The sequence below is a fragment of the Pogona vitticeps genome, chromosome 5, assembly GCF_051106095.1.
Source record: "Pogona vitticeps strain Pit_001003342236 chromosome 5, PviZW2.1, whole genome shotgun sequence".
In the NCBI taxonomy this organism is placed as follows: Eukaryota; Metazoa; Chordata; class Lepidosauria; order Squamata; family Agamidae; genus Pogona; species Pogona vitticeps.
The window spans coordinates 122,157,392-122,183,966 of NC_135787.1; the positions used below are offsets into that span (position 1 = coordinate 122,157,392).

A 26,575-nucleotide genomic window follows, 5' to 3' on the forward strand; every position below is an offset into this window, starting at 1 on the left:
ATCAAGGCTTCATTCTTCCAGGGATCTTCTTGCCATGCTGTGTAATGCATCTGGACAAAAGGAAGACATAGTGCTAGACTCCAGACCAGAATTTTATCCCTAATAATAATCTAATAATGATCTTCTGGCCCAAGAGAATGTGGTCCAAGAGCGATAAGTAGTTTTATTTCTACCACTGATACTAGGGGACCTTCGTAGTGCACAGCTGGACTTCCTCCTTTGCACAGCTGCAAATTCTTTCCTGTAACTGTCCCCTCTTGCTTTTTTTCTTTTAAAAAATTGTAGTTGTTGTTATACTAGTCATACTCTTAAGTCAATTAATAAGCACGTTCATACATATCTCCTGACATTATCACCAAGACTTCTCAGTTGTGGCAAATGGAAGCTAGGGAACAGATGTTTTCAAAGATATTGTGTACTACCTCTTGCTAGTGAAACTTGGAATCTGCTTTGTCTGTTTCAGGTGTGGAAGAACAAGAAGCACAGGGCGGTGTTCATAGCTCTGCTCCTCCTTCCTGTTGTCTTAACATCAGGTCTTTGCCAGACTTACCTCACAGAGTTGTGAGGACAGAGAAGAGAAAGATGAGAGATATGTACACCACCTTGAGCTCACGGGATGGAAGGTGGGATAGAATAAATACATAAGCAGTGCTGTATTTTACCGTTAAATGGAGACTTTCTTTGTCATTTTCTTCCCAAATACCCTAAATTTCTACTAGAATGTATTGGCCTACTAAGCCTATAGTAGCAGTTTCTCATGCATTCCCTGGACCAAGTTGGACATGGGAAAAAGAAGTTACTCTGCTTGTGCTTATGAAGGAACTTATGTAAGCTATGTAGTTACTGGAGGACAGCTGCTCTTGGGTATTCAAATAGCATTGTGATTTATCCAGCTCTCTGTCTCTGTCTGCATGAATTCTAGACTGATTAATGCCAACTGCAGTCTAGCTGTGTTTGGCAGTGCATATGCTTCATCATTTTCCCATTTTGAGAGGCGTGACCAAGGTGACACTATTTGCAGAACCAGCTCAATTGGCCCTGTGGGTACAATTGGTTTGCAGGAAAAGGATGATAAAAGTTTTAATTCTCTGCACCTATTATTTTTGGAAATTTTTTTCCCCTCAGAAAGAGTCCACAACCCCTGGGTCTTTAAAGAATAGGGAAGTGATATTTAATACACCTCTTTTTGTCCTTGTAGCTTCTTTTTCCTGTTGAATAGCCACATGCATCTTAATTTAATCTCTTTAAAAGTGAGCAACTCTTTCAGCAAAGTGACTGGTTTTATGAAACCCTTTATAGAAGATAGCAGTTTTCTGACAGAATCAGTACTAAGCACTTTCAATTGTCCTGCATGAGGAGAGAGAGAAAATGCATGTCACCTCTGTTTTTGTTATTTCCACCAACTGACTTTCTCTTTGTTGTGGAGTTTCAGCTATGACATTGGGTCACTACTCTTTTTAGCTGTAATAGATTGCCTGTAGTGCATTCAGTGACTATGTTACCTGTTGCTGGTTCTTTTTCCAGGTCAGTTGGCTGCAGGTACATGTGAAATTGTTACTTTGGACAGAGATAGCAGTCAGCCTCGAAGAACTATAGCCCGACAAACAGCCCGTTGTGCATGTAAAAAAGGACAGATTGCTGGTACAACGAGAGCGAGGCCAGCCTGCGTCGATGGTAAGAATTGAAGGATCTTTTCACTCATTATCCGCCCTGCACAGAAGTGGTTGTCAAGTGTTTTATTTGTTCACATTGTGGAAGTGTCTAATCAAATATTTCTGCATGGAGTGGCCAAGTTGGTGGGTGGCCACAAGGAGTATGCTTCAATTTTTTTTGCAGATGTTATCATCTGAAAAACTGTATGTTTCTAATTACGGTAACAATTGACTCCCTTTCTTTTCTGGTGGCAAAACCATTATTTTGTGTTAGATGATGAAGTTGAGAAATGTGAGGTAATTCCCAATGGATTGATATTGGCAGGTTAGCTGTGTGTAAGTTCCATACCAGTGGGCAACCATGGCATCCAGATGGTATTTTGGAACATATTGCTGTATATTTTTTGTGCCAGAATGTACAAACTTTGAATTGGATTTATTTTAGTGTGGGAAAGGGTTCTCCTGCTTTGCAGTATTCTTGTGTTTAGAGGTATAACATTTCCCAAGAACCTTCCTGTCACTTCCCTTGAGCATCAAAAGTTGTGTGCTCACACTTAGCCTGATTGTTGAAAATAATGCTTTAACATCTTAATTCTAACTATAGCCAGTGTGACCATTCCTGCATGAAAGTTAATGTGGTGGGGGAGGGCAAAAGGGAGATGATTATGTTAGAATGGAACAGTTGTGTTCTACCTTTCATTTCTGCTGTCCCTTTCCTCATTAAAAATGCCATTCTCTATGATTCAGTGCAGATTCAGTATGTTGCCTGCAGCATGCAAAAATGCTGATGCAGAGGGAGGATGAAAATATTTCACTTTGAAATCTTTTTTTTTTTTTTTTTTTGGTATGTCTCAAATGAGCTGCTGTGTTCCAAATAAGACACCAGTGGTACAGTCAGAAGTGTAAGCTTGCTGATGATGACTCGACTAACAGGCACTCACACTGCAATTAAAAGTAAAAGAAAATAGGACTCCTGTTATAAATAGATGGCATTAAGAATGGCATGTTTTGATTTAGGTTTTGAAGAAAGAAACAAATGGGTTCCACTGTAAAAAATATATTTTTTCAGGTTTTCTTTGAAAATGACTCACACTTGAGCTTATTAAAGGGGAGAAATGCTGTGACTTTGCTACCATTTCATCAAAATTTGATTTTTTACTGACAAAGAAGATGGCACAAAAGGGATTTCACTGCCTGCCCACAAAGCTAAATATAAAAACATCTCATTTTTTTTCTTTTTTCTTTTTTGTTTTTGTTTTTGTTTTGTTTTTTGTTTTGCTTTCACTCTTGCTGGTACTCTAACACCAGCTTGTTCTTCCGGTTTGCTCCTATCATATTTTGCTGTGGTATTTCAGTAATCTAACACACACTTTTATTTTAAACAATATCATTTCATGACTCGTATAAGTCAAAGAGCTGAATACTTTTGAAAACATATTAGATTGGGTAGCCTCGTGGTGCAGTGGCTAAACTGCAGTACTGCAGCTAAAACTGATCACAATCTGAGTTTGATCCCAATTAATTCAGGAAGCTGGCTCGAGATTGACTCAGCCTTCCATCCTTCAGAGTTCAGTAAATTGAGTACTGGGGGGAGCAATGTGTAGCTTGCATAATTAAATTGTAAACCACCCAGAGAGTGTTTTAAATGCTATGGGGCAGTATATAAGTAGCACACTTTGCTTTGTTTTTTGTTTGTTTGTTTTGCTTTACATGTTACGTTGCTGGATTCTGGTTTAGGTTAATTATTTCACCTCTGATGTTGCTCCACAAATTCGAAGTTCTTCAAAATGAAAATAGAGAAACAAGTTTTACCAGTTCTTATGATTTACAGATTATTCGTGTTGCATGAATTCATATTCTAAAATTTGTTCTTTACCATTGAAATACAGTGTCATTTATTAAATTTAGGGATTACATTTTATTTATTGATTCTCCATCTGGAAGCAAACTTCACTGAAATCAATAGAACTTTAAAGCAAACATGTTACGAATTGTAATCATGAACATGTAGTCCGTTTCTCCAATAGTGAAGTCTGATGTCTGCCAATTTCAAAATGTAATGGGCTACTCTAATATAAGTGATCTCTGCATAGGAATTCTTACCTGTGCAGGATTAGATATGTTTTTAAATGGAAAGAAACAGACATTTTGTAAAATCAGACCAGCCAGTCAGTACCAATTAATTTTGATTGTTTAGATAATGCTGGTAGCAGTTTAGTGTGTAGTAATGATCAGTTCAACTAAAGATACCTTATGTATAAAAAGGGGGTTTCCATGTTGATAATGAATGCCAAAGTAGGGGCCATTATTTTTACGACTCCTTTTTCTTTTCTTTCTGTGTGGGTTGGCACTGCTGTCCTTTACATTACAACCTGGAATTCTTCACTTAGGTTCTTGTGAATGGCTTGTACTCAAGGTGAGATGGTCTAAAGGATATAGGTGCTGCTCAGTCTAGCAGTTATGAGGCTAGTAATTATGTCTATGGGTGGAAGTCTTTGAAACATCAAATATTAGCTTGTCAGGTAATACTTCTGATTACAAAGACAAATCAGCTAACAGGTGTTGTGTAAGAATGAGGGTGGTATTTTTAAAAAATGCTGTGAATACTAATGGCACAATAATACTAGTTAAATGTTTTAAATGAAAGTAAACAACTTATTGAAGTTTTTGTTTCTCTTAGGTGCTATATTGGAGTCTCATAGGGTCAACAAACAGTCATAAAATCCAATTCTTAAAAAATTCTCGGTATTTTTTGAATGGAGAATATTGTGCTTTTCTAGGCATAATTCAGAATGCTGGGAAATGGCCAGATATTGCCATGTAGTATTGTGCCTCTGTTGCCATCAGGAAAATGGATGCCATGCTTTACATGGCAAAGGGCATCCTGAATGTTGATGACACCAGTGTTAACAGTCATGATGGTCTACAGCAGTGGTCCCCAATCTTGGGCCTCCAGATGTTCTTGGACTTCAACTCCCAGAAATCCTGGCTAGCAGAGATGGTGGTGAAGGCTTCTGGGAGTTGTAGTCCAAGAACATCTGGAGGCCCAAGGTTGGAGACCACTGGTCTACAGGATATCCTCTTGTGCTCACTACCATTCACAAAATGACACCAGGGAAGAGAAAATCTCAGAAGCTACTCTGTTTTTCCTCCATTAACCACTTCTCATCCAAGTACAATGCAATTATTAGGGCTATTTTTCAATATCTTCTCTAGGTGTCTATTTCTTGGGAATAATCAAAATGCCTAGGAAAGAAGGAGATTACTTAAAATATATTATTGCTAGGAAGGGGAGGTAGTAGGAAAAGAGAGTGACCTAGTATGAGATGAATTGACTTAGTAAAGGAGGTCACCACTGGTAGTTCGCAAGACCTGAGCAGAACCAACTGGAAAAGACAATATTGCTAGGAAGTTTGGGGGAAGTAAGAAGAGAGAATGATTCAACATGAGATGGATTGATTCATAAAGGAAACCATAGCTGGTAGTTGCAACACCTGAATAGAGCTGTTAATGATAGGACATTTTGAAGATTGTTAACTTATATAGCCACCACACATCAGAAGTGGCTTAATGGGACAAAACATATTTGGAGGCTTTTGTTTTGTTTTGTTTTTAAATTACCAAACATATAGTGACAAAATGGGGGCAATGCTTGAGGTACGTATCTACCAACCTGAGACTATGACAGGATGTAGGCACAAAAGCAATACTAGCACAGAGTAACACCATCCTTAGCCACAAAGCAAAAAACAGTAATTTCACAGTTTAAACAAATGAGATTTTGGATATTTGTTCTCTGTTCTTTTTAAAAATATCTCTTTACAACCAGACACAGAATTTCCTGTTTGGCCCGTAAAGAGTTAAACTGCTCTCCTCTTGACAGTCACTAATTGGGTACTGATTGACAGGTTAAAAAATTCAGATTGCCCAGGGAGGAGCTGATTTTCCCTTTGAAAATTTCATGTCAGGAGACTGTTCAGTCTGAGAAATCTGTATGCTGAAAGCAGTTTGGCCTAGAACAAAACCACAAACTGTTGACCTCATGCTGTGTGCTTTTGCAATATGTGTGGAAATACTCTCAATATATATCACAAAATTATATGGCAATTGTCTGAAGATACATGCCAAAATGCCCCTTTTCTAGAAGATTACAGGATACCATAAGGGTCAAAATGCATTATTAACTGAATGATAATTTACAAGCCTATTAAAAAAATCTGTTCAATGGTTTGTTCATTTGCTTTTAAATTGAGTCTTTGCAGTGGTGGAATGTAAAACGTGGCACAGACTAAATATAGAACATAAGAGCAGTGCATAATTATATTAATGCACTATTATTGTGCTCCATGAAGTAGTTATGGCTGGCACTTGGATTTTAGCCCTTTTAATTGTGTTGTCTTCAGTGGGTCTGCATTGTTTTATATTGAACCACCATGGCTTAAATGGCTTATGTTCAATGAGAAAAAAAAGGCTCTCCTCAAAATGCCTTTAAATGAGTTGAGCTGAGCTGAATAAGTACAGTTCTTATGAATAACAGAAGTTTTATGGATTTCTATCCATTAAGTTGCTGAAAATACTCTGAATGTACTTTTAGGAGATCTCAGCCTTTAACTGTCATGCTATGCAAGATGTAAGGCTTCTTAAGATTATAAATACTGCATTTATGGTGTATGTAACTGCTTTCAGTGGATATAAATCGAATGCAAATAAACCAAAAAGAGAAAGATCTGATGGATTTGCTACTATTTGGTACTACCCTGTTTCCGCGAAAATAAGACCTAACCTGAAAATAAGCCCTAGTATGATTTTTCAGGATGCTCCTAATGTAAGCCCTACCCCAAAAATAAGCCGTAGTTAAGTGAAACACGGTAATGTGATAGCGGGCAGGCAGGGGGCCCTAGGAAGACAGGTGTATGCTACAGAAACCTTGGAAGTATTCCATGTTACTATGCAGATGAATAGACTAGTATAATTTATGTCAAGACTGAAGAACTAACTAGTTTTCAGTAGCAATCATTACTATCAGATAATAGTTAGGTAATTAGGCAGCTAATTAGATATTGTCACATTGCTAAGTCACTACATAATTTGCTCTTTCATTGTGGAAGAAAAAAATGAATATGTTCAAAATCATCACTGCCAAGGAGATTAGACAGTGATGAAAGTCATATTTTGTGCTCTTTATTGGCTGTGATGCTACTGTTCTTTTTCATCACCTAGCTTGAACACTTAAACTATATACTAACTCTATGTCATCTCTGTGTCCACAAAAAGATCAACTATGCCTTGTAATTACAAGAGGAGATGTTAAGCCACAATAGTTTTGTATTTTATTGCAACTTGGCATCCTGCAAGTGGTGAAGTTTTCTCGTATCTGAGCAGAGAATGCTACTTGGATACCACCAGTATTTAATATTTTCAGTAAATGAGTCAGAATTATTTTGAGAAAAATAGAGGCTCTAGTTTGATATTGTTTCTAAGATTTGATATTGCATTTCAGAGTAGCAGTATGTTGGAGTATTCGTCTGATATACTAGGCAAATGAGTGAGAGTAGGCTCCCTTGGAACTGCAATAAGCATAGATGTACCTACTAAAGCTGCCAAGAAGAACAATACAAAATGCCTCTTCTTTAGCAGTTTCTGTATGCAGTTGCACTGGTTATAAAATCAGGCTTACTATGGTACTTACTGTACATAGTCTCTGTGTCATTCAGAAAAGTTACTGGAAGTAGATGAAGCAGGCACCTAACTTCTGAAATTATAACTTTTGCTAGCTACATCTGGAGAATTTGTGGTGATAATCATGTCCAGAGATGTCTTAATGATCAAATAGAGAGCACAGTCGCCAAACAGTTCCCCTTGGGATTCCCAAGAGCAGGACATGATGAGTGCAATTGCACCATCTCGCTATCTCTGACATGTTAAGGTGATACTTAAATGTCTGGCTGTGTAGCCATTCCTAGCCTCCATGAAATGTGTTTAGTTGTTCAGACTGTTCTACATTCTGAGGGTGATCTCACCTGACTGCTCTCCTAGAAGGCATGGGAGGATCTGAACTCTCAGCTTCTGGCTCTGCAACCAGGTGCCCCAATACATTGAGGTATATTGGCTTTCAAGGTGGACTTTATTCACATGTATTTTAGACCTGTAAATGGTGTGAGATGCAAAATAGCCTTGGTTATTTTGAAGTTTTGTCCATTTACTGCCTGTCTATCCTTTCTGCATGACACAAAAATATATTGGGTTACTTGTAGTACAGAAAGAATGACAGAGGGAATCACAAAATTCTCTGTGTGTCTCAAGCTGCAAGTCCTAATTTATCTGCACAAGCACATTTTGTCTCTTCTGCAGAACTGTCGCAGAATGCAGTTCACTATTTAGAACATTAGTTGTTCTTCTTGAACACCATTTCTGATAGACTCCAAAAAAGATCTGGACAATAAGTAGATAGATAAATGAAAATACATGTCTATAAATATTTGCAGATATTATCTATGGTTCAGGCTAGGAATTCTTCACCACGTCAACTAATTCCATGGATTAATATAAAATACAATATATATTTTAAGCTTTCCAAATTTTTGATGCAATTCTCCATTCAAAAAGCATAGAAAGAATTACATTGGACAAAATTATTTTGCTTAGCGTAGTAAATCACTCTAGAGTAGGCCCATTGAATCAATGGGGATTTGGTGAGTTAATCTCTTTTTAGTTACATTAATTCAAATGTTCTTACTCTAACTGAGGATTTAATCACATGAGGCATATGTTCTTTGCTTCTAACAATATTTCTCATACCCCTGTTGTACTGGATCACAGTCCTGTGATTCATGTACCTGGACAAACGTCCCCGTTTGTTTTAACGTTACCAACTCATTTCTTACTATTTGGAACATTATGGCCAACTACACTGTGGGACCAATTTATTTTTCATCTTGTCTCTTAGGGAAGTGCAGCCCCTTTATATTTTTTAAAGTAAAGAATGTAAAGCCCCTAACCCATGCCTCCCTCCCTCCTTCCGACAGCAAAGGTGGGGGCCATACCCACCACCACCCCTGCAGCAAGCCCCACAGGATGGGCAGTCTTCTTTGTGGTGGCTCCCTGGCCATAGATGCTTCCCCTTATCTTTTCCCCTCCCTCCCTCCAATGGCCAAAGCTTGGCATCCCTGCCACTGCCTTGGTGCCAAGCCCTGCGGGGCAGGTGTGGTTCTTTGTGGCGGCATCTTGGTCTTGGCAAATCTCCCTTCTCTGGTTTCCCCAGAACGATTGACATCCACACATGCAATACCGATAAAGAATGTTCTGATATGTCATCAAAATGAAATAACACAACCCTCCTGGTGAGGGGAGAATAAACTGCAGTTACACTGCTGGCTAGGAAAATGATGTGATAATGGACATGTGTCAGGTGACCAGAAATTTAGACCGTGATCTAATGGGGGTATAACTAGGGAACATTTGCCTTCTGTGATCAGGTCTGTTGCAATTAGAGTAGGCCCACTTGATTTACTCTGCTAAGCAAAATGATTTTAGCCACTGTGTGTTAAAATGCATAGGGGAAAAAATGTGAGAAATCAAAATACAAATGTTTATTTTTCTGTACACATGTTATTAGTAGTACAGAATTTCCTGCAGCCTTTATTTTAAAATACAGATTGAGGTGACATTGGAACAGAATGGATTTATGAATGAGACAATGTGAAATTGACGTGGACCAGAAGTTTTTCTGTCCAGGACTAATTTAGGTTCAGTCCTGTGGTGATAGGGCTGCAGCCTGGGTCGGAGTCCCTGGAAAGATATACCCATCCCTGCAGTTTATTTGTTTGTCTGTTCATCATCTTTACCTTGTGTGAGGGCCATAAGTCTTGCTTGTGGCTTCCAGCATAGCGGTCTCTAATGAAAGGAGTAGGAACACTAGAATATTGTAAGGCTCCAAACATAATTTTGCAAACCAAACCAAACCAAACCAAACCAAACCAAACCAAACCAAACCAAACCAAACCAAACCAAACCAAACCAAACCATCCATCCATCCATCCATCCATCCATCCATCCATCCATCCATCCATCCATGTGTGTGTGTGTTTAGTCCGACTCTTCGTGACCCCATGGACCAGAGCACGCCAGGCCCTCCTGTCTTCTACTGCCTCCCGGAGTTGTGTCAGGTTCATGCTGGTTGCTTCGCAGACACTGTCCAGCCATCTCATCCTCGGTCGTCCCCTTCTCCTCTTGCCATCACACCTTCCTAACATCAAGGTTTTTTCCAAGGACTCTTTTCTTCTCATGAGATGGCCAAAGTACTGGAGCCTCAGCTTCAGGATCTGTCCTTCAAGTGAGCATTCAGGGTTGATTTCCTTTAGAACTGATAGGTTTGTTCTCCTTGCAGTCCAGGGTATTCTCAAGAGCCTCCTCCAGCACCACAATTCAAAGGCATCAATTCTTCGGCGGTCTGCTTTCTTTATGGTCCAGCTCTCACTTCCATACATCACGACAGGAAAAACCATAGCTTTGACTATTCGGACTTTTGTTGGCAAGGTGATGTCTCTGCTTTTCAAGATGCTGTCAAGATTTGTCATCGCTTTCCTCCCAAGAAGAAGGCGCCTTTTAATTTCAGGGCTGCTGTCTCCATCTGCAGTGATCATGGAGCCCAGGAAGATAAAATTTGACACTGCCTCCATATCTTCCCCTTCTATTTCCCAGGAGGTGATGGGACCAGTGGCCATGATCTTAGTTTTTTTGATGTTGAGTTTCAGACCGTTTTTTGCACTCTCCTCTTTCACTCTCATTACAAGGTTCTTTAATTCCTCCTCACTTTCTGCCATCAGAGTGGTATCATCTGCATATCGGAGGTTGTTGATATTTCTTCCGGCAATCTTAATTCCGGCTTGGGTTTCTTCCAGTCCAGCCTTCCGCATGATGTATTCTGCATATAAGTTAAATAAGCTGGGGGACAATATACAGCCTTGCCGTACTCCTTTCCCAATTTTGAACCACTCAGTTTTTCCATGACCAGTTCTAACTGTTGCTTCCTGTCCCGCATATAGGTTTCTCAGGAGACAGATAAAGTGGTCAGGCACTCCCATTTCTTTAAGAACTTGCCATAGTTTGCTGTGGTCCACACAGTCAAATGCTTTCGCATAGTCAATGAAGCAGAAGTAGATATTTTTCTGGAACTCTCTGGCTTTCTCCATAATCCAGCGCAGGTTAGCAATTTGGTCTCGAGTTCCTCTGCCTCTTCGGAATCCAGCTTGTACTTCTGGGAGTTCTCGGTCCACATACTGCTGAAGCCTACCTTGCAGGATTTTGAGCATAACCTTGCTAGCGTGCGAAATGAGTGCAATTGTACGGTAGTTGGAGCATTCTTTGGCACTGCCTTTCTTTGGGATTGGGATGTAGACTGATCTTTTCCAATCCTCTGGCCACTGTTGAGTTTTCCAAACTTGCTGGCATATTGAATGTAGCACCTTAACAGCATCATCTTTCAAGATTTTAAATAGTTCAACTGGAATGCCATCACCTCCACTGCCCTTGTTGTTAGCCAGGCTTTCTAAGGCCCACTTGACTTCGCTCTCCAGGATGTCTGGCTCAAGGTCAGCAACTACATTGTCTGGGTTGTCCGGGATATCCAAATCTTTCTGATATAATTCCTCTGTGTATTCTTGCCACCTCTTCTTGACGTCTTCTGCTTCTGTTAGGTCCCTCCCATTTTTGTCCTTTATCATGTCCATCTTTGCGCAAAATGTTCCTCTAATATGCCCAATTTTCCTGAACAGATCTCTGGTCTTTCCTTTTCTGTTATCTTCCTCTATTTCTTTGCATTGTTCATTTAAGAAGGCCCTCTTGTCTCTCCTTGCTATTCTTTGGAAGTCTGAATTCAAGTTTCTGTAACTTTCCCTATCTCCCTTGCATTTTGCTTCCCTTCTCCTCTCTGCTATTTCTAAGGCCTCGTTGGACAGCCACTTTGCTTTCTTGCATTTCCTTTTCTTTGGGATGGTTTTCGTTGCTGCCTCCTGGACAATGTTACGAGCCTCTATCCAAAGTTCTTCAGGCACTCTGTTCACCAAATCTAGTTCCTTAAATCTGTTCTTTACTTCCACTGTGTATTCATAAGGGATTTGGTTTAGATTATACCTGAGTGGCCCAGTGGTTTTTCCTAATCTCTTCAGTCTAAGCTTGAATTTTGCTATGAGAAGCTGATGATCAGAACCGCAGTCAGCTCCAGGTCTTGTTTTTGCTGACTGTATAGAGCTTCTCCATCTTTGGCTGCAGAGAATATAATCAATCTGATTTCGATATTGCCCATCTGGTGATTTCCATGTATAGAGTCGTCTCTTGTGTTGTTGGAAAAGAGTGTTTGTGATGACCAGCTTATTCTCTTGACAAAACTCTATTAGCCTTTGTCCTGCTTCGTTCTGAACTCCAAGGCCAAACTTCCCTGTTGTTCCTTTTATCTCTTGGCTCCCTACTTTAGCATTCCAGTCCCCTAGAATGAGAAGAACATCTTTCTTTGGTGTCAGTTCTAGAAGGTGTTGTAAATCTTCATAGAATTGTTCAATTTCAGTCTCCTCAGCAATGCTGGTTGGTGCATAAACTTGGATTATTGTGATGTTGAATGGTCTGCCTTGGATTCGTATTGACATCATTCTATCATCCATCCATCCATCCATCCATCCATCCATCCATCCATCCATCCATCCATCCATCCATCCATCCATCCATACATACATACATACATACATACATATGGGAGATTGCTATGGAGGTGGAGAAATATTTTAATGTTCCCCAAGTGTCTATATGGATTATATTATGGTTTCCTGTATCACATGGACAGTTCAAGATGTAGTATAAAATATATTGTTCCTGGGTTGCATAGCAGTTATAAGCAGGGTGGAAGGGCATATAGATCTGCTGTTGTACACCCAGTTTTAATGTCTTTTAAAACAATTGTGTGTCTGCTATATCTTCCCCTTTTACCTTGATTTATCTTGTCCATTCTTTGTTTTGAGTCATTATATATTGATGAACTTATAGCTTGAATGCACCAAAACACCCCCATAAGAAACTTTGAATTTATGTTTCCCTGACACTTATCCTTTCCCATTTTTCTTCTACTCACACCTGCTTGCTTTGTTTCTTCTTTCTGCTGTACTTCTCAATACTGTCCTATTTCCACAGCTCTCTGAATCCCATCTTGCTGTGGAGATAGTCAGAGGTATTGCATAGAAACCATGATTAGGAACAAAAATAGATGTCATGAAAACTTGAAGAGCAGATGTGTGTGCATGCAAATGCATAAAGAGTGATGGAGAACTATTAATGATGCAGCTTGCTGCTCTTACATCACTGGAAATTATATTTCGTCTATAGTATCCCAAAGGATACAGAAATGTAACTGTAAGCACAAATTACTTCATCTCTCACTTTAATGTGGTATCCATTGGGGTCTAACCTGGCAATAACATGGCAGCTGAGGTGGGGAAATGAAAACTGAGAGTGTTGGGAAATTTTAAGGTTTAATTATTTAAATTGGAGCTTAGTCAGAATGCATGGCTTAACTCCCTCATGCATACAGATGCTGCCATGGGATCTTTAATTACATAAAATGCATTTTTTATTTTACTGGAAAAAATTGATGCAGTCAAAAGCATAATTTATCAGAAGGGTTTATTCAATGCAAAAATTACTTTACCATTTGTATTTGTGAGGCCTAGGTAATTCGTAGTGATCTCTAGATGTATACCCTAATACTCTGCTATTCCCATGGAGTTTTCTGCTTCCCTTTCTCTCAGATTCTGTGATTGCAACACGAAGTCCAAGCCATGTTTTGCATATTCCTGTACTTTCGCTTCTGTATATGTAGGATTTTTATTTTCCAATATCACCAAAAAATGGTATTTCACAAAGTAATGCATATTGTAGCAGTGACCCAACAGAATTACTGGCAATTCACATGCATGAATGTAAGCATCAGTGCCACAGTGTGAATTTCATTTGGTTGTCTTGCCTTCATTCATGAGCAGTTTTAGGAGAGAAGATGCATTTGAAAACCAAGTACATGTCTGTTAAATCAATTCTAACATTTTTTTTTTCAAATAGCCAAAAATAATACAAACACAATGGGCAGCACAGTACGTAAAACAATGTTCTCAAGATTATAACGAGTGACATCAATGAATTACTTTTCAAACACTGTAATGAATAACAGGAACGAATTACTTTTAAAAAGCAAGTTTTCAAGCTTTGTGCTAGGTACATCTGAATTTGAATCTATACCAGAATCTACCTCACATTGATAGTAAGGCGGTACTGACAGACAACATGTTGGGATGTGAACTGTGTGATACATTTATTCTGTATCTCTTTCTCGTTGTTTGTCTTACCACTAATTGGGTTTATGTACTAAGCTACTTGTTGCCACAGGGGAGAATGTAGATCATATGTAATTGCATTCCTGTTGTGGGTGTGGTATCTATTCTACCAGAGCTTCACTGCACAGATTATTAGAAAATATTGATAGTTCAAAAAAATAAATGAATGTGGTGCTGCCAGTGAAACCAATAGGAGGCAAAATGCTTCCATTTAGCTTCTGGCACATGGGGGTGAAGGGGGAAGAAACAAATCTTACCCTGATAGTTCCTACAGTCCAAATTCTTGCTGATGCAACCAGTAGTATGTGGAAACTTTGTGAATTAAAGGAGAAAAGAATTATGATACCTGACGTCCCAGACAAAACATAGTCAGGGTTGAGAGTAATGTTTGTAAGAAATAAGGGAAATAAGGACTTGACATACGAACTTCCCTCTAGCTTTACACAGGGCATTTTGCACACATTGCAGAAATGAATAATGAATGGGGTAAAGTGCTGTGTCATTCTTATGTGGGAAGCAGAGATCTAACACACATTATTGAAAGTTCTGAGATTAATTTTGCTGTATGTATATGTGTTACGTAGTTCCCTCCAAGGGTTGTGTAGAATGCACTGCCTAAATGGAGTGCTTTACCTCTTCAAATGTGGGATGGAACTCCCATAGTCAAATAGATTTAGATGAATTTTTAATTATTATTATTCAAATTTAAAAATCATTTTTTTGTGATTTAAATTGTGATTTTTTAAAAAAAATCATTGATTTTTATCCACCCTGCTCACAACTCAAGAGTGTTTCACTGCTTCCTGCTGTCCCTGTAGTTGAGGAAATGGCAATCGTTGGATGCATCTCTACTGAACTGTGTCTAGAGGCAGATTTGTTACCGGCAGTCTGGTTTGTTTGGCTGAATCCCATTGGCTTAAGTAGAAATATTAATCAGCTGTCTATAAAGCTCGTCAGCAGGAAACATGGACACATGGAGAAGAGTTGGGGGATACAAAGTTATAATGGTGACAGATTTGAGAAATTGAAGGAACCTATTAGAAACTGAGTTGCTGCTTATATACGAAGTGCCCTTTGTAGCATACTTTAACATAATAGTAGCAATGATTTAATGTTTTCTCATTGTGAGTGCATTCTGCTAATACCACCAAATTGCTCATTCAGTATGGATATGAATGGTGGGAATTTTGACAGATTTAAAGAAGAGGAACTTTGGTCCTTTCGTGCTCCAAATATTTATAGGAAAATCTTGAGACCTAAGAATAACACTAAGTGGTTCTGGGATTATCTTTATCTGGTTCAGTAATGGGGCTGCAGGGTCTGGCTGAAGACTGTTGGAAACATAATTCTGAACTAGATGGGCCATTCATCCTTACAAACAGTACACAGATGTGTGTGCATATATTAACTTATTTTGAGGAAGTTACATTTTTGGGCGGTGGTTAATGAAATGCATTGAAGGGGATCCATGAGTATCTTTTTGAATACTCGGATTTGTTCTCTAAATACTGTGGTATAGTAATCACAAGAAAGTGTTTCTGAAATCAGTGTCCATAATATGTCTCTTATAAATGCTTTCTGACTTTTCTAGAGTCATTGCAAAATTTCATTATACCACTGGGAAAGAATAATAGAATGAGTGAAGATAACTATCAGCTTATAATGGTGCTGTCAACAATAGCTATCCATACTCATGTTAGGAAAAATAAGCCTGCCCTATCTTCAAAACATTTACTGCTTTCTCTGAGAGATTCAGTAACTATTAAATCTACTTCTTTATGGCTTTCATAAGAGTTCATTATCTCTAAAGCTTATTAAGCTCACTTGCAGTCCTACAGTGTGGTTTTAATGATTTGGGGTGTGTGTGTCTTGAAGCATTGTCGACATTATGTAGCCATCTCCATTGATGCAAGTGGAACTGTAATTCTGAATAAGAAGTGGTTGTGAGACTATATAGTAAAGGGAAAAAAAGTTTAATTTGCACTGTGTTAACAAAGAAGCCAGTAAAACATTGTTAGGTTATCCTTTTCCTTTGTTTTTCTCATTCATTTGATCTACAAGGTAGAGGAGCCTCGTGGTGCACTGGTTAAACTGCTGCAATGCAACCAAAACTGTGCTCACGACCCAGGGTTCAAGACCATTGCTGATGTTCTGAATAACTTATCATTTTTTTAATTGCCTTTGTGTGAAGCATTAATCAAAACCACCACTATGGCTAGTATCTCTATTGGCACTACACACGAGGCAAAGAAAAAATATTTTTTGAATATAATCAAAGTAAAGCATAGACTTCAGTCTAGATGGACGGGGTATAAAATAAATAGATAGCGATGGTCTAGGAATAAATAATACAATAAATAAAAATAAGAGAGACAAAAAATTTGCCAGTAGTGAATTTTTTATTAAGCCATTTCATGAATGGCTTAATAAAAGTGAAGTGAATTTTTTATTAAGCCATTTCATGACACCAGAAATAAACAGTGAAGGAAGCTGGACTAAATAGAGTCATTTGAGATTAGTTTGCCACTTGGATGTGAGGATCACACCAAGTGGCGTGTCACTCCTCCCCACAACCTCAAGTGACTCTATTTAATCTGCAACAATTTACTCCAAAAAGGCCAGTGTAGTCACAGGCTCAGTAAGTAACTCAGGATAATATTTTATTTGTTTGTTGTATCTCAGGTGTTTGCTTTTATTGTTCCATTTATTCCTTTCACAAGCTTTTGCTTTTACTCTACTATGTTAGCTGCTCTTTTCTGCTGTTTTTGTAAATGAGAAAAAAATTGGAATATGTGACTAAATCAACACAGAACTAGAATCATGGAAGATTTATGTATGACTTAAAAATCAGGCAGCTCTTCAGAGTCATAGGCTAAATCAGTGGGTGAGAGTAGAGGGAGAGAAGCATGAAGATTGGACAGTCAAGCAGAGCACACAAGTACAACTTTCTTGTCATTAATTGTTTTCATAAGTTGTTGAAAACTTGAATTTGAAAGATTAAGGATCAGAGATGGGGGTATTCATATGCAATACAATTCTTATACTCAGCTAGCGACTTAGCAGCCATGCAAGGAGACTTGTCCTGCCTCCCACTGCCTAGAGTGGCCAGTTGAGCAGGAAGAGAGTGGAGCTCCAGGAGCAATTGGAAGGATGAGTGAGGCTGCCTCCACCACCAGACACGTGAGTGGACGAGCTGGCCGCAGGGGCCGGCCCCTTATTAAGTTCAGATGTGCAAGGATATTCGTATACAAATATGCATACCCCCATCTCTATTAAGGGTGGTTGAAAAAAGGGCAGCTGTAATGCAGATGGCTTTGTGTCTTGGATGTACAGTGGTGCCTCGACTTACGAATGTCCTAATTTACGGCCATTTCGAGTTATGACCAGCTTTGGCGGCAAAATTTTGCTTGACTTGCGGCCAGAGCTTTGAGTTACAACTGGAAAAAAAGGTGAGGAAAAAGGCAGGGAATTCAAATTGCTAACTCTTGGTAGGTGAAGAGGCTGCAAGTGTGCATCAGAGGAGGCTTGGGACTGGCTGGTGCTGCTTTCTGCTTCTGAGTAAGTACATTTACAGGGTTTTGCAGGGTGGGTTTGGGCTGGGGGGAGGTTATGTTTCTGTGCTGTGATTTTTTGTGTGTTTTGGTGTGTTTGTTTTGTCAGCGCCAGCACATTCCAATGGGGCTTGCTGTGTGTGGTTTTTTTTTTTTTTTTTTTTTTTTTTTTTTGCTTATTTTATTTTATTTGGCTGGAACGGATTAATCGTGTTCCAATGCATTCCTATGGGAAATGGCGCTTCGACTTACAACCATTTCGAGTTACGCCCATCTTCTGGAATGGATTATGGTCGTAAATTGAGGCGCCACTGTACACATGCACACAGCCGGCAACTGATGACTGGTGTCTGACATAATGTTACTGCTGTTCTTTAAGTAACCTATTCCCCAAGTGATCAGAGAGTTCTTCTCAATAATTTTTTTCTCTATCATTTTTTGAAAGTGTGGTATTATATTCTGCTGATTAAATATAAAATTAGCATGAAAGCCATCCTTTGACAGATAGCAGAACTGGGATTACAATTGAGGCCAGGATCTTAGGCACTCTGTTTCACCAGTACTTCTAGCAGCGTTTCACAAAAATATTTCTTTCCCAGCAACAAATTGTCTAATTGTTCAAGCCAGAGTCAGAAATACTACTGTGTGGAGCTGTGTTGTGTCCAATTTTCCATTTAGAGATCTGTCTCTTTTTTATTTTTCTTGAACCTCTATTCACACTAACAGAACAGCATAGCCTTTTGGCATTTGAAAATGCTTGTGCCTTTGATTCCCTGGCCATTCCTCGCCCTTCTCTTTATCTTTTTCCTTTCCCTCAAGTGTCTTTGTCTACTGTAGGTGAGCTTATGAGTGAATAACTGTGCTGCTGACAGAACAAGTAACTTAGTAGCAAGTAAAGACTGTTTACTATTATTTGACGTTGGGTATTTTTGCAACAGTATTTAAAATTAAGGGTTCTTGGTTATGGAGTGCATAAAATAGTATGCAGATAGTATTTCAATCTATCCATTTTGGTGCAGTCCAATATCTTTTTAATTATTTCTTGATATGTAGGTGTTTCTTCATTTCTCCAGTGTTGTGCAAATATAATCCTTGCAGCTGTTAAGATATGCAGTATTAAATATACATTTTGCTTATCAACACTTACTGGTATTATACCTAATAGAAAGTGTTCTGGCTTAAAAATCTACATGTTTTTGATTATTTTAACAAGCCATATATGTATTTTTTTCTGAAAGTTTTTGCTTTATCACAGGTCCACTAAAGATGATAATAAGTTCCATTTTTAATGACATTTCCAGCATTTACTTGACCTATTAGAGTACAATTTAGCTTATCTATTGGATGGTAAATGTCATCTATGAAACATTTTATATAAGTTCTCTTTATAAGATGTTGCTATTGTCATTTTATAGTTTCTAGACCATAGTTTTTGCCATTTTGTAAAGTTAATATTATATCAAAAAAATTTTGCCCATTGAACCATCGTTTCTTGGATCTATTCATCCTAAAATTGAACTCTCTTAGAAGGAAGTCTTAAGATTCTCTGAATTCATTTTTCTTTCAGTAACCCCCCTCTTTTTTGTTTTGTTGCAAAACCAAACTACATAATAAAAGGCAATTTGATTCAGAATTGGCATTCTCACAAAGGGGCTATTATATATGGATTTTTGACCTAATAAATTTTGAGATAGGAACCAAAGTTCTGCTGAGCCCACTGGAGAAGTTTGGAAATTTTAAAGTTTTACCTTGAAATGTCATACGCTCAGTGGTTTGGTTTGCTTTGCTTTCAAGTGGCTAACTCATCCATTGTACAAAATTTGAAGACTGCTTTGAAATAATAATTTTAAAATATAACCAGAATAATCATGTTTAAACTATGATTGTATCAGGGATGAGCGTTTTTCAAAGTAACGCCAGTATTACCCAAATGAAGGCAAAAGTGAAGCAACCCATTAATTTTTATTAGAAATGCACACAAATTTCCTTCATTCAAGTGAATCTTGAATCAGGTTAAAATACCCCTGTAAAAATATTGATCTGGTTTTATGTTTATAGTGTCACCAATCAAGTATATTAAGAAAGGACTTGAGGGAAGTCAAAAGCATGAGAGGGGAAGAGATTAAATCAAGTATAAAGAGTCTTGCATGGCCCAGTTGAACTGGTCCTGAAGGCAATGACTGTTCTTCATTGCAGTGTGCTGCTTTCATTTAAAGAGCTGAAATGCAAACACAGCTAGGAAGGCATTTGCAGCCATTTAATCAAATATGTGCTTCATTTAGCCTTTGCCAGAGGGGCCACATAATCAAAGCTGCATTGTAGAGAGGAGGCAAAATCCCATCTAAATTATTTATTTCTGGAGTCAGCTGAAATTGTATTATTGTTAGCACTACATTGATGGTATTTGTCACAACGCATGAAAAAATTGTGCCCCCCCCCGTCAGTTTAAGGCTTGCAGTGTGCATTGCAAAGAAGAGAAAGTAATGCTGCTGAATTAGGGTGGTGAGCTTATTTTTACCCACTTAAATGTCACATTTAGTAGAGATGCCTCATATCCATACTGTCTGGCTGTAAACAAAGCAATGTAAGTAATTTTTCAGATGATTCTATAATCCCTGATACAATTTATGTGCTTATTTCCATAATTATATAATGAAAACAGGGATCTTTGTGATTAGCATTTGAAATCAGTGCTGTAACACCAGACAGTGAGTTTGAAGTGGCAGTTTTCATTTTCTGTTCAGTTATAAATCAGATAATATTGTTTTCCTTTGTTCTTCCACTGTTTGTGCATCTGGATATAATGAAGTGTTTACTGCCTGAGCTGTGTTAATAGAGCTTGCCCCTTGAATCAGCTATATTCACCATGGCACAAGTTATTTGGAATTAATTTCCATAAGAAGAGTACAAGTCTGTCAGCATCTTCTAAATTATTATAACTCCATTAATGTTTTTAAAATTGTATGGCTGAGCTTCCAAACATAGTATTATTTATGGTGTGAGGATCTGTCAACTCATTTGTTGGAAATGGGACATATCCTCTAGTAAACATATTCTATTTGAAAAGCATGTATGTATGTGGGTCATTGAGCTCAAACCAGTTTTTGTTATGGCATAGTGCAAAGTACAGTTCTGAGGTTTTTACCAACAGAGAAAAACACTAGCGGAAAGTGCTATCGGGCTTACAAAGAAGGACATAAATGATTTTTCTCCCAATTCAGAACATGCCAAGATTTAGATTTTTTCGAGTATCAAAATAATAGAATATTAGGTAGGTATGTTGGCATTACAACAGTGAATGAGTTCTATGCATGTGTTATAGTTTATTAGGAGGTGTTATTACCTAACCAGTTGCTGCTGTTCTGTTTCTACTATTAAGCTTATGCTTTACAAACTTGAAGCTAGCTGGATAGCTCAGTGGTTTATGTATGTCAAACTCTAATACCAAGTGAAAAAGTTATGTATTCTTATTCTCAAAATGCAGTGTACATAAAACATATATATGTGCACTATACAGTGTCAGTCAATATCACCAATCTGATAGATGTGTGTGTGTGTGTGTGTGTGTGTGTGTGTGTGTGTGTGTGTGTGTGTGTGTGTGTAACACAGTAACATATCAATGTAACAGTTTCACAATTCAAATGTATCTTCTGTCAGCGAAGAGGTCCAGGTGAAAAACTCCATAATAAGTAAGGTCAGTAATGTCCATGAGTATCCTGACAGGATAAAGATGCAACAAGCTCCAAGCATATAATCCAAGCATATAATCCAATCCACTTTTCTCGTTTTGTGCTTTGTCACTTTTTCAAGAGTCTATCCTTCCAATGTATTGGTCTCTGGAACTAAAAATTACAGCAGAACCTCATTTACATGTATTAGTCCATAACCCCAGCCCCCAACTATTGAATAATTCTACAGACCATCTCAAGGAACTGGAACTCTTTTGTTCTCCTGTTAGTTCTGTTAATACCCATTCACTGCTTGAGACCACTCCCTAGAGATAAGTTTACATATCCTCCTTCATGCAATTGTTGGAACCAGTTATTAAAGAAATCTCTGCTGCCTAGTCTGAAACCTGTTTCCGTGGACAACAAGCCTAGATGTATGATGATAGATCCTAGTCAGTATTTAGCCCTGTTAGGGTATGTGAACGTAATCTGAAAGTCCCAAAGGACTCTTTTTGTTGTGCAGCTCTCTATGTATCCACACAAGAAAACTGATTTGCAGTGTTTTTGCATATTACACAAAACATGAAATCATCCAGGCTGTGACTTTTAGAGAGAAAATGTTCAACTCCGTTATTAATGTGGGAGCAATGTTTCAGAATTCTAACTTTAATGGGCATGAGACTCATACCTACATAAACTTCAGGATAGGGGCATATAATCACATATACTACATTATTTGAATTGTGCATGCTAAAATGATGATGCTTGATAGTACATTATATATACCCTCTGGATGTATGAATTCCTCAGTATTCAAGGACAGGGCACAAGCACAGCAGTGACCACATTTAAAGTGACTTCTCAAGATTGGTGCTAAAGTTTTCTCTATAACGAAATTGGAGCGTATAAGAAAATCTTTGATATTTTTAGTTCTGGTTTAACCAATCGTCAGACATGGTTTGCAACCTGGTAAGTCCTCTATAACAGTCCAATGTTTGTATAGAATTTGTTAGATTTTATAAAATAGTGGAGAGTATGGAAAAGACCAACGAACTTCATCAGTGGGTTGCCTCTTTGTTCTTACAAATAACTGATGGTGAGCCAGACTACTAGCCTTATGTTTAGCTGATCTTATCATTCTTTCAAGGTAGCCATGGTCCAAAAATTTTGAACATAATACATTGTTCTCCACTTGCCAATCCAAGACTGTGGTGGAAATTACATTTAATTCTCAGCATTTGACTCAAAGAGAGATTGTTTTTAAGAGGAGTAGGATGAAAAGACTGATGATGTAAAAAACAGTTACAGTCCATTGATTTCCTGTATAAATGTCCTGCCAGACTATTTGTGAATGTTCTATACACTATAGTGTCCGAGAGAGAGAGAGAGAATACTCTGCAAATCATAGGTTTTATGTAGATTGCATAGAGTTAAGAATATATAGCTCTGTTAGCTTCTTCACTTGGTATTAGAGGTTGACATATATATGTTACTATAGGCTGTATTACTGATTGTACAGAGCTTCTTTTTAGTAGCATTAGTTCAGTTTCATACCTTCTCTCTTTTTGTGTGTGTTAAAAATGACATTCTGCAGAAACATCAATTGATCTTTTTAATCAATTATTGTTTACAAAATAAAAATACATTGAATTTTAAAATTTGAATCAGATATTTTAAAAATTAAATCATTTTTTAAAAATTTTAATTGTTAAAATGCCTTTTCTGTATACAGTGGTGCCTCGCTTAACGATGATAATCTGTTCCAGGAAAATCGCCGTTAAGCGAAAACATCGTAAAACGAATTTTAAAACCCCATTGAAATGCATTGAAACCCGTTCAAAGCATTCCAGTGGAGTAAAAACTCACTGTCCAGCGAAGATCCTCCATACGGCGGCCATTTTCGCTGCCTGTATAGCGAGGAATCTGTCTCTAAACACAGCAGGGAGCCATTTTAAGCACCCGGTGGCCATTTTGAAAACCCAGCGATCAGCTGTTTTTGATCGTCATAAAGCAAAAATCGGTTCCTGAATCAGGGAACCGATCATCGCTAAACGAAATTACCCCATTTAGACCATCATTTTGCAATCGCAAAAAGATAGCCATACAGCGATTTCGTCATCGTAATGTGGGGCAATCATTAAGCAAGGCACCGCTGTATTAAAAAGTCCTGTGTGATGATAGTTTTAGTTTAACACATGTTCTTGTTCAAGGACCTCACTTTAGAGTAACTTATTTATTTAAAATATTTTTATCTCACCTTTTTCCTTAAAAGGATCCAAGGCGGCTTAAATCATTAAAAGACAATATTAAAGCTAACAACAGTGAGTATACAAATACTAAAAAGGATCAAACAAACACTATACTAAAAACATAAGCAACTCCAAAACACATTCAAATCAGTAAGATAGAATGATCCATTAAAAAACCCCACTCAGCAAGCCAGTCACTCAGGGAAAGAGTATAGAACACATGAAATAAGACACATATTTCTTGTGAGGAGGGACCCATAAGTTAATTATTATATATTTGCTGTTAAAGAAACAAAAATCCACAGTGCAGATTGCTATCAGTTTAGTAGAATGATTTGAATGTCTGTCAGTAGTTGTCCTATCAGAGTAAGGTAAGAAAATCCTCAAATGTTTATAATTAAGATCTTGTACTGTAGATTGTTTTCCTTCCAGTGCTTTCACAAATATATATAACAATCTAAAATTGGCTCTTTAATCAAAACTTATTAAATATTTGAATTCCAGTCACACTGTATTTTGCATTGCCATTCCATAATTTACATCCGTATTGATTTTCTAATGATAGTTCTGTTTGATCGTCCCCATCCCCAACCCTACTTTACTATGGACCAAAAAAGTCCAAATGCATTGAAAAATAAAATGTATTCATTCCTCCCCCACTTTGGCTCACAGTTTTACTCTAATTTGCAGATGGAGGCAAAATGAGTCTGTTTGTTACCAGTAGACAATACTCTGCATCATAAGCAATCATGAATTATTCAACAAATCTGGCCACATCCCAGCCACCTCTTTTAACTTGATAGATCAATGGATGACACATGCAGGATACATAAATAACTGGAATTCACATAATGAAAGTATATCAGTTTTGATTATTATTAAGACTTTTAAACATTGTAATGGGTAAGGCAGCATAGCTGATTGATACTATTTGCTTTACATGATTTGTTCTTTTATTGGTTGGCCAAGAACAGTGAGGTACCAAGCAGCTGCTTTTAGAGACATGTTTAAATATCATTCCACATTCAAGTAATAGGCTCTGAAGGAACTGCAAGTGTTTCAGTAGACTGCAACGTTATGTAGCTTTAATACAGAGTAGTATTTGGTGAATTAGGAGAGATTAGGATTGCAGTCTGGTAAATTATTCTGTATTAATACCACTGCAATCAGTGGACCTCTGCATTAAATGAAATTTCAGATTTATTGATCTAAATTACACCAAAGGTTTGTTGCCTGAACTGTTCCATTACTAAATGTCCAAGGCGCTATTCCACCCCCCATTGATTGCATGCAACATTCCCTCTAATTGCCATCCCCAGTGCATGGGAGCTTTGCCTATCTGCTCACGGGGAGGGGAAATTTCCTTGGAAATCTGGAAGTAAACAGGCATTGACTGGCTGCCACTGTGTGACACTGATGGAGCTCTCTGCACCCATGTACACCTTAGAGCAGTGGTCCCCAACCTTGGGCCTCCAGATGTTCTTAGACTACAACTCCCAGAAGCCTTCACCACCACCTCTGCTGGCCAGGATTTCTGGGAGTTGAAGTCCAAGAACATCTGGAGGCTCAAGGTTGGGGACCACTGCCTTAGAGGAAAAGTTGGTTGCATGTGAAGAAATACATTGTTTTAAACTGTGTTGTGCATATTCTCTTAATTTTGTAATGAGACAGTATTAGAAAGAAATATCTTTTCCGTCTGCATATGATAATTGAATGCCATTTCTTTCTCTGGACATTTTCTTTAATTTTTCTCTTCCTGTTTTATAAAGACGTACAAAACAGTTCCTAATGAAACTACATTTCTAGAAGAACCCAACATGTGATCTTGATTAACTTTGAGCTAATTACATCAGGAAGACTGAATAATATTGAGAGTAATAATACTTATCTCTATCTCACTGATATATATCTAGCTAGTATCTTAGCAGTGCCTGTAGTCATTGAAACATGTGACTTATTTAATCCAGTGTGATTTTTTTTCTCCTGTATCATGACTTTGACAAAGCTCATCTATTTTTAGGAAGCAGTAATGTGGAGTTGAAATTGGTTTGGGTTTTTAACAGTAATTTCTTTATTACTAATACGAAAGACTGTGAGAAAGTGGTATTATACGCAGCACTGTGGTATCACCTTGGAACCAGGATTAATTTACCTTTCCTGGTTTTCAAGGGTATTCCATTGCTGAGGAGGTCTAAATCATTAACTTTAATGGATAAGATTAAAAAGAGACTGATCTGTCCAAATGTGTGTTGATTCATCTGCAAAATATTTAAAAATTAGAAAGCTACCAAAAGCCGAGCAGTTGTACATTTATCAGCATGTAAAATCCGAGACGAATTGATTCTTAAAATACATTGATAGATTTAGAATCAAGCACCATTTTCAAACTCAATTAAACGTGTTGCTGAAACATGCAGAAACTCATTTCTCTTAGGGCAGATTTTATCAAGTTCTTCTCAATCGTTTCTAGGCTATATGTGTTAAATGGGCTTATCACATTGATAGCATGTCTGTACTGTATCAAAGAAGGCAAACATCATGTTGCACACTGCTTAGCAATTGGTGCAATTGGTATATGAAGCAAAAGAGAATTTTAGATTTATTTGAAATATTATTTTACATAATTTTACATAATTTTACATGATTGGGGAAAAGCCAACATAAAAAGATATATTGTTCAGCAAAGGTTTGATTTGTGCCATTGCCAAGGCACAAAGTACTAAGGTTGAGAGAACATACCACAAAGTAATATGAGCAGAGAAGGCCATTTTCCATGTTTCTGATACATGGAAATCTGTAGTCAAGTTATGGAAAACAGGGCCTCTTCTTAGGGATGATGGTATGGGGTTGATATTCCTTGAGGTAACATTTTTTCTAGGTTTGGACCAATACCCACTTGATTCAGGTTCTTATAGCGCCAACATAATAATCTGTATGGTATGATGTAACTACTGCACTCCAAGCAAATTATGTCTTCTGAATCAACCTTAGGTGAATCCCACATAAAGTGAAACAGTCCCGTCTTGCAGACTCTCACCAACTCATAAGCCTTGAATACCTGCAACTGGTATATCAGGCTAAAAT

General features: G+C 37.8%; 1 protein-coding gene across 5 annotated transcripts in view; it reads left to right on the forward strand.

Annotated features, from left to right (window-relative positions):
- TAFA5 (TAFA chemokine like family member 5) overlaps window positions 1-26,575 on the forward strand; it is a 418,878-nt gene that overhangs the window by 216,306 nt on the left and 175,997 nt on the right. For all 5 annotated transcript variants that reach the window (XM_078394396.1, XM_073000620.2, XM_073000621.2 and 2 more), the window contains exon 2: window positions 1,525-1,674. In XM_078394396.1, coding sequence (XP_078250522.1) covers window positions 1,525-1,674 — 150 coding nt within the window. The remainder of the gene's footprint in view (window positions 1-1,524; window positions 1,675-26,575) is intronic.